This window comes from Mus caroli, unplaced genomic scaffold (genome assembly GCF_978045245.1).
Source record: "Mus caroli unplaced genomic scaffold, Mus_caroli_1 scaffold_6, whole genome shotgun sequence".
NCBI lineage: Eukaryota > Metazoa > Chordata > Mammalia > Rodentia > Muridae > Mus > Mus caroli.
The window spans coordinates 90,491,776-90,506,145 of record NW_028227261.1 but is presented as its reverse complement, the minus strand read 5'-3'; the positions used below and the strand labels follow the sequence as shown (position 1 = coordinate 90,506,145).

Here is a 14,370-nt window from a genome sequence, read left to right as displayed (position 1 = left end):
AAATTTATTTCTATTGTATGAATATGTGTGTGTTTGTGTGTCTATATGTATGTGTATCTGTGTGTCTGTATCTGTGTGTACCACGTGTATGCCTAGTACTTGCAGAGAGTCCAGAAAAAAAAGTGGCAGATCACTTGAAACTAGAGACACTTATAAGCTGCTTGACATGGATGCTGAGAAGTGTACCTGCATCCTCTGTCAGAGGAGCCAGTGCTGATAGTCACCGAGCTGTCCCACCAGCTATAGCAGTATGCTTCCTGATTGTGATTAGCACTGAAAGAAATATATGCACACGGGTTTTAAAGGCCCATACATATCTGAGGGTAAAATCTATGATATATTGTGTGCATTGACTATCTGTGTTTTTAAAATCGAGTAACAGAATGTGGAGACATTCCAAGTGCAACAAAGTAGAGGAAGAAGGGCCAGTTATGAGTCTCTCCTACCCGAAGGCATTAGCTTCATGCTTTGGAAAAGTCTGTGTATGATGGAATAGTGGACTGAGCTGAGAGCTCCCAGAGAATGTGTCCCATTGTTGACTCGTCTCAAGATCATACAGTACATCTAGGGTTTCCATGAAATACTAGTCATTCCTAAGAACGTATAATTGTAACTTTGAAATTTCTAATTTTTTAAAGATTTATTTATTATTATATATAAGTACAATGTAGCTGTCTTCAGACACACCAGAAGAAGGCATCAGATCTCATTATGGGTGGTTTTGAGCCACCATGTGTTTGCTGGGATTTGAACTCAGGACCTTCAGAAGAGCAGTCAGTGCTCTTAACCACTGAGCCATCTCGGCAGCCTGAATTTTCTAATTTTTTTTTCAAGACAAGGTTTCTCTGTGTAGTCCTGGCTGTCCTGGAACTCACTCTGTAGACCAGGCTGGCCTCGAACTCAGAAATCCACCTGCCTCTGCCTCCCGAGTGCTGGGATTAAAGGCATGCACCACCACGTCCGGCAAATTTTCTAATTTTTAACTGTTATAGTTAGTGTTTGTATCCCTGTGAAGAGGAACCATGACCATGGCAACTGTTATAAAGGAATACATTTAATTTGAGGTGGCTTACAATACAGAGATTTAGTTCATTGTCATCATGGCAGGAAACATGGTGGCATGCAAACAGACATGGGGCTGGAGAGGTAGCTGAGAATTCTACATCTGGATCAGCAGGCAGCAAGAAGAAAGAGAGACAATGAGCCTGGCTTGAACATGTGAAACCCAAAGCCTACCCCACAGTGACATACTTCCATAAACACAACCTAATCTCTCTCAAACAACACCACTTCCTAATGACCATACATTCAATTATGTGAACGTATGCAGGCTATACATATTCATACCACCAAAATCACAGAGAGTTTATCCAGATGTGGAACCTTAATGTATAGCTTGGTCTAACTACTTATTGTTATATACAGCTGCAAACAATGTAAGACTTTTTAGTGATCTAAAAAATAGCAGCAGCAGCAGCTTTAACCTCATTGTATTCACAATTGAATAGTTGTTTTAAAAATATGTTTACTTAGAACCAGAACCCTACATAGATACTTGGTTTACCTCTAGTAAAATGGAGCAACTACTCGCACATGTTTTACTGAAAATTGAATCTACCTTATAAATGTTCTAGCAAGGAAGGTAGAAGCAGAAAACAAGTTTTCCTCTGATTCCCACAAGAGCACTTCAGCACATATGCACTCACACACTAAATAAATGAATGAGTTCTTTTAAGATAGAATAGATAAAACACTCACAGAAACCCTTAATGGGTTAGCACTCTGGTGTGAATGGTCAATAGCAATAGATAGGTTCTTCCCATTTTATATACAGTGTTGGGCTAGAAAGACTGGAAGGATACTAAAATAGTAACATTGTACGTGAACATTTACCAAGCTTCTTCCACACATGAGACACTACAATATATTATTATAGCCTTGTGTCCTCTCCATGATAATGTGTGATTGGGCCTATTACACCATATAGTAAAATAAAATGAAAAAAAAAATAATGTGTTTTTCTCAAGCATTCATACCTATTAAGAACTAGAACCAACATTTGTACTAAGGACTTGATTCTCATCTGAATTTGTCTTTTCATTTTAGTGTAAGAAGGGTAGGATACAAAATTAGCCAATAGAGAGGTGGCTACATGCATGTCCCTCATCCCAGGGACTGCATACTGGGCTGCTAGGATAATGAAGACTATCTCTTCCTTTGGCATCTCCCATCCTGTTATAAGCACTCCAGTATTAGGCAAAGGCAGTCAGTTTGACAAGTTCTGTGATAGATTAAGCAAGATGTCTGTGAACACAGAGAATGACGCCTACACACTTCACTCTGAAAGGTCAAGGGAGGTTTCTCAGTACCCAGAACCGTTCTATCTAATGATAGCCCCATTATGACTGGAGATATTTGTGGTGACCCTAATGTTTTGCTTAAACCAATAGAACACACTGTTTGGGTGGTGATGGAAGGTAAATTGGAAATATTGTTCAGGGCTTAGGGAACCAGTCCAGACTTGGGGCAGGGAAGGGGAGGAATCCGGGGGGTGGGGGTGGTCGGGGATGTCTCCTTACACAACCCATGGACAATCTAAAAAGCTGAAGGTCATTGTTGATTTCAAGCCTGTGAGATTCACTGGCAGGGAATGCTGAGGACCTCTAAGAGTACAAACCTCTTAGCTCATGGTTGGGCTGACAGGAGAGAACTTGGGTGGTTCCTCAGAGATGGATGTAGCAGCCTAGGTCATCTTAAGAATTGATTGCTAGGCCCTATCCTGCTATTCCAACACCTCCTAAAGACAACAAACATTGCCTGGTGTTAATTGCCCCTGGTAAAAGGAAAAGTCTGAGACCTGTTTCATGCTGAGACAGTTCCCAGCTGGTCTCTTAAGAGAGTGGGACAGCTGCCACACACTTTAAAGAGACACCCCACCACCACCACCCCAAGGCAAAGATGGAATGGGAACGGACTCTTTTAACATTGGGTAGGTGCTACCCAACATACTAGACACCTTAAATCATGCTTTATTTTTGTACCCAACTCCAATAAGGCTTAATCATCTCCATTATAACACATAGAAAATGAAGCTGGGTATCCACAGGAGTACCATACAATAAAAATGTTTAGGACACTGGACTTTGTTCTGCTCTGTCAAACAGTGGGCACTGGCCACGTGCAGCTCCTGAGAACTTCACATGTGCCTATTGTGACTGAGGAACGGCATTCCAGTTACATTTGCTTTCACTTGATTTAAAATTATTAAAAGATCAGTTAGACCAGCCAAGGGACTTACACAGATCATGCGGTTATTTTTGGAACATGTGGTTCTAAACTGACCTTTTCCGTTTCTCAGAGGATGGGAACTTTCCAGAAAGCAACAGTCTATCCAGTTTCCCAGTTTCTGCTCTTCTTTCTCTTTGCCAAAGCCTGGTTTGAGGGAAGAGGATGGGGGTGGGAGGTGGGGGGGGAGGAGCAATGCTCATTTTTCTGGCCATCTCAATCTCTACAAAAATCATCACTAGGTGACAGAGAGAGCTGTGAGGACAGGCCTCAGAGCTTTCAACAACAAGAAGGCAGCACGCTCAGTGGAGGGAGTAGAGCTTTCTAGTGAAAGATGACCAAACCTGGGGGTGTGAGTGAAAGGAAACAAGTCTTTTGGTGTTGAGGCAGCAAGGAGAGTGTCAGCATGGGGAAAGATTCCACCTTGAACATTCGCACCCTTTTTAATGAAAACAAATACTATTAGAGAGAGCAGTGAGGCTTTGGATTGGGGGAGGGGTTGTTTGTTTGGTTGGTTGGTTGTTTTTTAGACCTGTCAGGAAAAAGAGCTGGCCAGTCATTTCATGTATACCTCCATTTCTTACTATTCCTTGTCTTGTCAGTTTATGTGACTTGAGTTTCGAAAAGGCTTGACTTGGAGTGGGGAAACCTATGTAAGACTCGGAGAGGTTTGGAGGCCCAGAGCCACAAAAAACAAACAAGAAAACAAAACATAAAACAAAGAACAAACAAAAACATCTACAACAAAACAAACCAACAAAAAACAAAGGAAGTGAGGTTTTAAAATTCTAACGTGCTTGCCTTGCCAGCACAGGGGACTAAGTTTGGTGCCAGAAGCCACTTAAAGACAGGGGCAATGCTGTTTTTCCATCTCAGCACAGTAGAGGTGGAAACAGTGGGATTCCCCGGTTACTGGCCAGTGAACCGAGCCTTATGAGTGAGCCCTAGGCCAATCAGAGAATGTGCATCAAGAAGCAAACTGGACAGTGTCCCTGACAGTAACAGCATACCTAAAGGTGTCCTCCTGCTCCACATACAAGTGCAGCCATCTGCATGCAGACCTACACACATGTCCTCATATCCAGGTATTCATGACTGCGTGTACTTAAACACACACATAAGCACACACACATAAGCATGTACATGCACACATATAGAAAGAAAGAAAGAAAGAAAGAAAGAAAGAAAGAAAGAAAGAAAGAAAGAAAGAAAGAAAGAAAGAAAGAAAAAAAGAAAGAAAGAAAGAAAGAAAAGAAAAGAAAAGAAAAGAAAAGAAAGAAAGGGCAACACGATGGTCGGTTTTGAAACAGAACTGTCCTTTTTCATGAAAACATCTCTAAGGCTGCGCAATCTTGCTTCATACATCTATACCTTTTGAGCATCTCATTTTGCTGAGGCACTAGATTGAAGTCAGGGAGAGAAACTGGAACAAGATTTCACAAAAGCTCCATGATCCATGTATTTTCATGTGGTTTGCCTCGGTTCTGAAGCTGACCTGAGCTATCTCCCTTTTCCCTCCATTGTGCAGAGACCAAGGAGAAGAATGTGACGACATGAATAAAGTAAACGGGGATGGCTGCTCCCTTTTCTGCAAGCAAGAAGTTTCCTTCAACTGCATTGGTGAGTCTCTGGCACGTCTTTAGCTGATTGGACAATTATAATAATAACAAGTATGACCAAATGCCATTCACTCATTTTGATGCCACATCTGTGGAGTGTCTCCTGGGGGAGATATGCTGTCATAAGCTTTAAGAAACACAGAAGTGAAAAAACAAAGTAAGGCAGAGAGGCAAGCATCACTGTCTGTAAAACTCATGTCCTCATGAATGGTGGCAGTGACAGGTGACATGTTTTATCATCCTTTACCCTACAGACATTATTGGTTTTCTTCACACAGGCTGCCCAAGATAGCTACTGTCGTAGTATTTCATGTGTAAGTTTTTTTTTTTTTTCTTTAGAGTAGGGAGATATCAAGAGTCGAGGCGATGACAGTGTTTCCAGCGTCACCCTAACCAGCACAGGCTCATTCATAAGAATGAGTTAACTTTGATTTTGTGTGATTCTCAAGTCTCTGCTCATCGGATTCAACATACACAAGCTCTGCTTGGGGATCTACCTGCTGCCTCGGTCCTTGCTTCAGATCCAAACTGCACAATCTCTGGGATTTGCAGCACAGGACAAATAACAGGCCAGTCCGTGCTTAGAAAGCAAACCTTCTTTTCCCACCTTTACTAGTCCGGTGGGAAATGTGTTTTCCTCTGCCTTCTCAAGGAGTCTGGCCTATCTTGTTGTTTCAGCCCCACTTGGGAGGCCCTGTCCAGCCCCCGGGCTGGTAAACAGACAGGGTGTGGGGGCAGGGATGGAATTTAGAGCTGGCCCAGATGAGATCATGCTTCCTTTAAGATGCAAATCGATACCTGAAGATCAAAGGTCTTCTGGCTAATCCCCTGGGCTGGAGGTGAAAACTAATCACAATTCATTTGCAAGTACAAAGGACAGAGGTGCTCTATCTGAAAAGGGAACGGGCAGCGACCGAGGGGCTGAAAACCGTGGTGGGAAGATTTCTCACTGAAAGGCGGTTTTCCTGGAGTACTACAGGGAAAGAGATGTCATCGCATCTTTGCATCTGTAGTGCATTAAAGCGCTGGGCTTAGACAGTGTTTCTCCTGGTAGTCTGAGCTCCAGGAGGGTAAAAGTACTGCTTCATTTACTGTTTAGTCCATTCTTAACACATTTATGGAGCACCTACTGTTTATCTTCTGCACCAAATAGGAGCAAAGCAACACAATGAAGATGCTATGCAAATACATGTGGTTTAAAAAGAAGGGGAGACACAGAATGAGGAAGGATTTGGCAGTTCCTAGGTAGAACTCTGCCATTATTATTATTATTATTATTATTATTATTATTATTATTACTATTATTGCAGAAGACGTTGCCCCAAGCTGAGAGTTGAGTGTTGCCCATCATAAAAGTTTGATTACTAACTAGCTGAATGGTGTGGCAGCGGGAAACATTAATTAAAAATTAAAAAAAAAAAAGAAGAAGAAGAAGAAAGAAAAGCTCTAGATGCAGTGCTAAAGACATATGTAAGCTTGACCTGGTTTGGGCTTAAGTTTGCCTCCTCTAAATGGAAATCATTAGGTAAGGAAATCGCTGAGAACTTGCCCATCTGCTGTGTGATTTCCCGTGTGTGTGTGTGTGTGTGTGTGTGTGTGGCTGAATTCTTCATAACTGTAAACACTGCTAGAACCTACCTTTCCTCTTTGCCAGCCATCAGTGATCCTGATCTATATAAAAGAATACTTACTTATTTTGCTTAGGAGAATGAGATATGAACACCCTGGAGGAAGAAAGGTTCTGGTGAAGGTGGAATGTGGGACCTGGACCTTCTAAAATAAATGCTTGGGGTGTCTGTCCACCCCGTCCGGTGTTGTTTTAAAACTATTCAGCCATGGACAACAACTAGAAAGAAAAGGAAAGCATCAGCAAGCTGCAGTCCTCAGACCAGAGTGTTATATTTGTACCTTTGAGGGACCACAGCCATGTGTGCTCCTGTGTCTGACAGCTTTTCTGACACATCCGAGTCGAGTGGGTAAAGCAAGATCCCATGTCCCAGAGAAACCAAAATACTATCTGTCCCTTTAACCATAAAAATTTTCACTTGCTAATCTGAGCATGAGAGGGTATTTGATTCTTTTGTAGTGTCTGGTGCAGAGAGTAAATGGAAATTAGGATGTTATTCTCCACTTATTGCAAAATGAACTAAAATTTAAATATAGAGTGGTAAAACTGAAAGACTCTTCTAGAAATAGCACTGAGTGGTAAGCCTAGAATCATCTTCCCTTGCTTATTTGGGCCTCATTTTTCCTTCTTCTCAGACTAAAATGAATTTTCTGGATTATAAGTTTTTAAAATGTTCTCTGTAATGTTTGTGAAGAGAAGGCTGTTTGTTGTTGAGAAGCTGAGACTTGCTTCCTCCTAAGTCCAGTATACAAACATATTCTTTACTAGGTTCAAAGTGATCCATTGGTGGTAGCATTTGAGGATCATCTTTTGTATGTCAAACATATTTCTAAACTATTATTCCCTGGACAACTTTTTTATGGATCACTCTTTTTGCCAATAAAAGAAAGGAATGTTTGTAGCAGACGATAAACAAAACAGAGTTATGCTGTCTTTAAACCAAGAGCTTGGCCCGTGTGATGGTACACACCTTTAATCCCAGTACTTGAGAGGCAAAGCCTGGTCATTTTTGTGAGTTCAAGGGCAGCCTAGTCTACAAAGCAATTTCACGGACAGCCAGGGTTGTCTTGAACAAGCAAACAAACAGACAAACAAACCCCAGAATCTGATTGTGTATTTACTGTGTAAAGTTACGTGGTAAAAGGTCACTTAATCACTCCTGATTTAAAGAGCTTTAGGGGTGAATAGAGACTATACTATTACAAAGCAATTCTCATACTAAATTAGTAGAAATGGAATGTATGGGTTACTTTAAAGGAAGGCTTTCCCTTTCTCTTCTCTCTTTTATTTGTGTTAGAGAAAAGACATCAGCTGTATCCTTGACTGGTCATTTAGAATTCCATGATAGAGACTCACAAATACAGGCATTTCAGGTAGAATGGAACTCATTCTAAGATACCAGCTCCCAGAGACTGCATTTCAACACAAACTCCAAAGCTTGAGTCTGAAAAACATTCTAAGAAAAACAGTTCAAGTATGGACAGAGAATTTTTCACACCCTTTCCCCAATAGTTCTAATGAGTCAGAGAAGAGGGACTGGAGAGGGGTGGGGGACTGAGGGATGAGGGTGGGTGCTTTGTAGAGGTGAGCATTCTTATCATTGTATGTGTCAAGAATGGTGAATAGGCCTCTGTGAAACTGATTTTCATTCACACCACAGCTTGTACATACGATGTTGATGAAGACTTCTTATTAAAACAAACACCACCCAGCAAAAGTAAAAAGACCTGGAGCTCATTTGTGGCAGATATCTGTCAATATTTTGAAGTGTTACTTTCTGAATCCTGGATTTGGGAAATCAAGATGATTTTTTCAGTAAGGTGGAGCCCAATCCTCATTAGAGCAGTAGAATATATCCAATCATCTTCTGGAAGTTACTCTGCAGCTTGCGTGGGGACCCACAGCTTACCTTCTAGGCTTACCTTCTACCTCAGCAGACAACCAACACACAGGTTGGATTTTGAAGCCATATTGAACCTACTTTGATGATTATTCATGAAATGACAGTACCCAAAGTACTTTAGCATCATAGCCGAGGAAACTAGAAAGCTGTGTTATTTCTTACGGAGACTAAGTACCTGGGCCAGAGTGGCTGCCGTCTGCCTGAAATTCCCCTCAAGGAATGCAACTTCTATTCTCCCGCCCTATGAGAGAGTCCTTCATCACTGAGTGTTTCAAATAGATCATTTATTTCATTTATTTTGCTTAAGCTAACCAAAACTGGTTTCTGCTGATTATGTATTAAAATCCTAACTGAAAACTATCCTCACAAGATAGAAAGAAGTTTAGCAGCATTTCCAGAAGCTAGACTTTCCTCTCTCATATAAATGTAGGGAGTAGGGATTCTGTGGAAGAAGAAGTATCAACCACAGCAGTCCTTTATGGAGCAGCATAGTACTAAATGGGGTGGCCTTATGTTGTGCAGCTTTATTTAATATGAGCCTATATGTGGCTCTTATCCCAGATATGAGATCTAAGATTTATTAGGATGTCTCAACTGGCTCAAGGTTCCAAAGGTATGGTGCTCCCTCCAAATTGAATACAGGACCCTGCTTTTTCTACTCCAGAGCTTTGCCATTGAAATGGACTTCCTTCCTTCCTTCCTTCCTTCCTTCCTTCCTTCCTTCCTTCCTTCCTTCCTTCCTTCCTTCCTTCCTTCCTTCCTCCCTCCCTCCCTCCCTCCCTCCTTCCCTCTCTCCCTCCCTCCCTCCCTTCCTCCTCCTTCTGCTTCTCTTCCTTAATCTATGTCTTCCTCCTCGTTCTTGTCATTGTCCTCCCCGCTCCTCCTCCTCCTCTTCCTCTGCCTTTCTTTGCCACCCTTGTCATCACAGACCATTTAGAAGGGCTGTTTTCTCTGGGCCAGTAACAGCAGTGTGAGGGTGGGTGACAGATTTATGGGGGCATTCCCCTTCACTTTTCAGAAGCCCACACATCCGGAAGTATTCCCAAGGTGCCAATGTGTAATTGTGCAACACTCTGGTGACTTCCCTTTCCCACTTTCCCACCCCCAGTGCCCTAGTCCCCCAGTACATAAGTTTCTTATTAAAACAAACACCACCCACAAGACCTCTTGAGTAATGCCGACTGCATTCCCCTTTGTAATGTGGAAATTATCTTGTCCTTTTTCGGCTGTTTAGAACTATAACACACACCAGGCCTGGGGTTTCCTTTAGAAACCATGGTATCAGTGAAGTGATAACTCCCCCAGCAAGCGCTGGCTGGAGGCATTGTTCAGCAGCTTTGGGGAGTCCTCTCTAAGGCACTGAGTCATAAATGGCAGACAGGCTGCTGATAAAAGCTGAAGGAGGGAAGGTAATGGTCAAATTAGTCAGACAAAATGTGCAGGATCCCCTAAAGGGCTTGCAGTTAGTCATAGATCTTGAGCCAACGCTGGAAACATGCTAATTTCAGAGCGGACATTTAAGCCCTTACAGAAAATGCAGCTCTGGGTGCCTTTATATTTCACACTATGAGCTTCACGATAGCCCTGGATAGTCCACTTCGTGTCCTGGCTTAGTGGTAGACCTTGTGCAGTTCAACATCTTGAAACTCTGTTTTTCCCTTTGTGAAAGGCTCTTTTTGTTTTCAAGATCCACCTAATACTGAACATCCTTCATGGCTTGAGGAGATTCAAATTTTGCTGGATGCTAACATAGAGTCAAGAAAACAAATTCATAGAGACTCCCACATCATATCTCTCAGGACTGCAGGCACCCCCCACGTGTCTCTTTCTCCCAGCTCTTCTCCCCAGTAGCTCTCAGCTTCACTTTGTCTCCCATCCCTGACAGGGCATCTCCACCCTAGTGTTAGAGCCAGGGCCAGTAACTCAATTAGCACTCCCTAAAGCCCAGTGCCCTCCCTCTCTGTGTGGTAGATACACAGTAAGGGGCTGAAGATCAATCTGCCTGGCCACTAGTTGCTGGGAGGGCAGGGGGTCACCTAGCCTATGGCCCCTCTGTCAGACCATCCTGGCCCTGACTGAAGCAAGGCGAGAAAGGAAAACAAGAAGATGAATCGTTGTGTCTTCTCAGTGGATATGCCTAGGAGAGTTTAGAACAACAATGACTAAAAAAGAAAACAGTATTTTAGGCTGGAGAGGAGGGAGACAGGGGCTCTGCTGGGAGCTGCATTTATTATTATTTTTCTTTTTAACAGTACTTTCTGTGTAACCGTAATGGAAGAATCCACCTCTCATCTTAGGAAAAAATAATTTAAGAAACAAAATCAAACATTCCTCATTGCCTAAATTCATTTACAGTTCCCTCTGTTAAAACAAGCAAAAAAAAAAAAATCTCTATATATATTGTAACTTTCCCTTCCAAGGCTTTTTGGAAAGAATGCTTTCCTTGACTTAAAGATGGGACTTTATACAGAAAATAAAAATAAAGTTTAAAAAAAAAGGAGGAAGAGATGGGGATGGCCATGATGGGGGTGGCAACGATGGTGATAGAGTCAGGATGTGCACAGCACAAACAGAGCATCAGATGGCATCGTAGTTACCAACAGGGCATCTGGCTGAAAATCTGATGCAGAAGCTATATAAACCTGTGCCTCAGTTTTCATTCGCAAAATATATTAGTTATCTTTGTTACTACTTAGAGTTGTGACAAGCCAATACAGTTTCTGATCTGAGCCAGGTAGTTTACCATGAGTTGATCCCTTGAAAGCAATACAAATGGAAAAGGGCTCATTTATGATCAGTGTTAAAATAGTGACACTTAGTAGTTTTAAAGAAGTATACATTGTTTTCTTTCATTTTTTACTAGCATGATTCATTAAAAAGTTTTACCAGCACTCCCAGCAACTCTAAAACATTACTAAAGTCATCACCCAGTTTGATAAAGGATAAAATTGTAAATCTGAACTATCATGGGCATTGCCCAAGGTCATACTAGATTAGGAGAAGTGGAATTTGCACCAGGTAGGTAGGCTCATTAGGCAGGGCTCCATTTGTTAGATGCCTGATTCCACCAATATTATGCTAAGAAACATTCTGAAATGTCACGCATCATTCATCCTTCCAGAGTAGCCTTACACATCTTGCTGACCAGAAAATAGAGGCACTGAGATGGGCTTGAGCAAATTGTCTAAAGTCATCTCACCAGGTAGGTCAGAGAAGAGAGTTCAATTAACAAAGATTGTGTCCCACACCTGGATAAAGTCTTGAATGAGCAGGAGAGTATTATCTAGTCTTTCTGTTTGTTACCATTGAGTCCTAGAAGGACAGAAAGTAAACACACACACACACACCTTGCTTGTGCCTTTGTCATGCCATATTCACAACTACGAAGAAACAAAAACAAAAGCAAGCAAAACAAAAACACAACTCAGTGATGGGACCCTCGGTTCTCAAGCCTTCTCTTTTCCCTATTACAATAGCCAAATTGCTTTCTAACATTTAACATAGGGAGAAAAGAGCACTCAAGTGGATCTCAGTATCCTGGTTGCACTGGGGAGCTTGGAGCCTAAAGTTGCTATCTGGGTAGCCGTGGGTACCTCTCTGCTGCCACCCAGGCTCAGTTTTCCCTTCTGGGAATTATACACCATTTGCAAGGTCATAGTTCTCTAGGGTACTGAGGGTAATTCAGTGCAGCTCTTGGGCTCATCCTCTTCCTCCCCCTGAATCCTAGAATTGACTAATGCAGAAGCAGATGGTGAATCTGTGGCAGGACTGGTTCTGAGCCCCACCATTGGATCCTGACACCAAATAGCTCTGGTCGCTACCTTTTTCAAAGTCACGAGGCCTTCCCACACACATCAGCCTCAAGTGATGAGGATGAGTTAGATGAACCCCAAGGGCCTTTGGAGTCTAACTTCTAGGATTAAAATCCTGGGTTGTTTTTGTTTTAAAAACTGTGCAGTTTTAAAAAGAAGGACTCGGGGAGGAGAAAGGAATTCTTTTCACCCCAAAGGTCAAAAAGGGTCACAGAGTACAAAAAAGAGCAGGAAAAGGAGGCAATGGGGTGGAAGGCTGACGTGTGGGCAGGACCAAAGATCTGAGTCCTCAACCGGGAGGTCTGAGGAATACATTCAAATACTCCAGTCAGTATTCCTTAGCATCATGCTTGCCTATCTGCCACAGCCTAAGGCCCACTACCCCCTTTGCAAACCAGGGGGAGGGGGGCTACACCACAAAGCAGCAGAGTTGGAGTGAAAAGAAACAGGAGGCCTCTGACACCAGCAGGGAGGAATTCTAGCCCTTATCCCTGGGTCAGCTTCCTGACTCTCAGGAAGGGGTCAGGATCAGGGAACCCACTTGAAGCTTTCTTAAAAGTAAGGAATAGAGACCATACTTTGATGTGTGCCTTTGAAGGGTGGCCAGAGTTCTGACATGTGAATCAGGACAGTTAAGAACAAGGGGTTCTTTACAGAACTGAAAGTGAGCAGAAATCTGCCCCGAAGTGCATCTGTACACTTATGGCATAGGTAAGCAGGAAGGGGAAAGACATCTCTAGAACTGGGTTCAAGATTGTTAACTGGGCTGAGGCGCCCTTCTGTTGCTCAGGAGTCCCGGTTGAGTTGGAATAGATATTTAATATTCATGACCCTCCAGTGCTCTCCACTTGAAGGGAGCGCCCTGGGGGAAATTGAAAACTTAAGGAAGTGAGGGATAGAGTTGTAATTGTGTCTTCCTTTTCTTCCTTCCTTCCTTCCTACCTTTCTTTTTCTTTCTTTCTTTCTTTCTTTCTTTCTTTCTTTCTTTCTTTCTTTCTTTCTTTCTTTCTTTCTTTCTTTCTTCCTTCCTTCCTTTCTTTCTTTCTTTCTTTCTTTCTTTCTTTCTTTCTTTCTTTCTTTCTTTCTGTCTTTCCTTCTTTCTTTCTTTCTTTCTTTCCTTCTTTCTTTTTTTTGGGAAAAGATAATGTGCTTAAAATAAAATGATGGATGGACAGTCAAGGTGATGTGTGAACTTCGCTGTGTAAAATAAATGAATAAATAAATACATAAGAAAAGGGCAAGTGCTTTCTTGCACTCAGACCTTGGCTGAAAGCATTGCAAAAAGCCTGCCTCGTGCTTCACCCTTCCTTCTCTTCCTATTGATTGTGCCTCCTGTGTGCCCTGCTCTGTGCTTGTTTCAAGGGAGCAGCAGCGTGCAAGGAAGGCTGGGAGTTGGCTTAGGAAAGATGGAAAATACCCCTGACATTGATTTCAAAGTCACTCAATGGTTGGAGAAAAGAAGCCAAGGAGTCTTTCACCTGGAGAGATCAAGAAGGATTCCTTAAAATCATACACTGTAGAGACTGGAAGTTCTAAAGGAAGGTGGACATATTAGGAGCTATAAGGTAGGGTGACAGTCAAGACTGTTAGAAGTTCAGATGATTTAGTGATCAAGGCAAAGAAGAACTTTGAAGTGAGAAAGGAGAATCAGCATGGTGGATTACAGGGAAAGTTGAGTGTGTAGCATTGAAGGCCGAGGTTCTTCAAGGACTTTGAGGACTGTGGTCATTTATATCCAAAAAGAACTAGAAGGTGGCTTGTATGTGTACTTTATGCTCTGCCCTCCTTACACTAGGCTTGTGCATCCTTTCACAGACTGAGATCAGCAAATGTATGCTTGTGGCCAAACCCACCACATTGCCAGTTTTGGTAAATAAAACTCTATTGAAACACATCTAGGTCCCTTTGTCAATATACTGTCACTATAAAGGAGGGATATAGTGATTCAACAGAAGCTCTGGATCATCTACAAAGTCAGATAGTTACTGTCTGTCACTGTGCTGAAGATGTTCCTCATAGCTAGCTCCTAAATGGGAAGATAGTAGGTATAAAAATAACAATAAATTGGTTTAGGTGGATAAGGGAGAGAGCAGTGGAAAGAAGTTTAAAGAATGGGAGAGGGAC

The 14,370-nt window shown here is 42.3% G+C and overlaps 1 protein-coding gene across 2 annotated transcripts in view; it reads left to right on the top strand.

Moving 5' to 3' along the window:
- The window catches only part of Pappa (pappalysin 1), a 242,584-nt gene that overhangs the window by 120,100 nt on the left and 108,114 nt on the right, over positions 1 to 14,370 (top strand). For both annotated transcript variants that reach the window (XM_021160402.2, XM_085839245.1), the window contains one exon: positions 4,814 to 4,905. In XM_021160402.2, the coding sequence (XP_021016061.1) occupies positions 4,814 to 4,905 (92 nt within the window). The remainder of the gene's footprint in view (positions 1 to 4,813; positions 4,906 to 14,370) is intronic.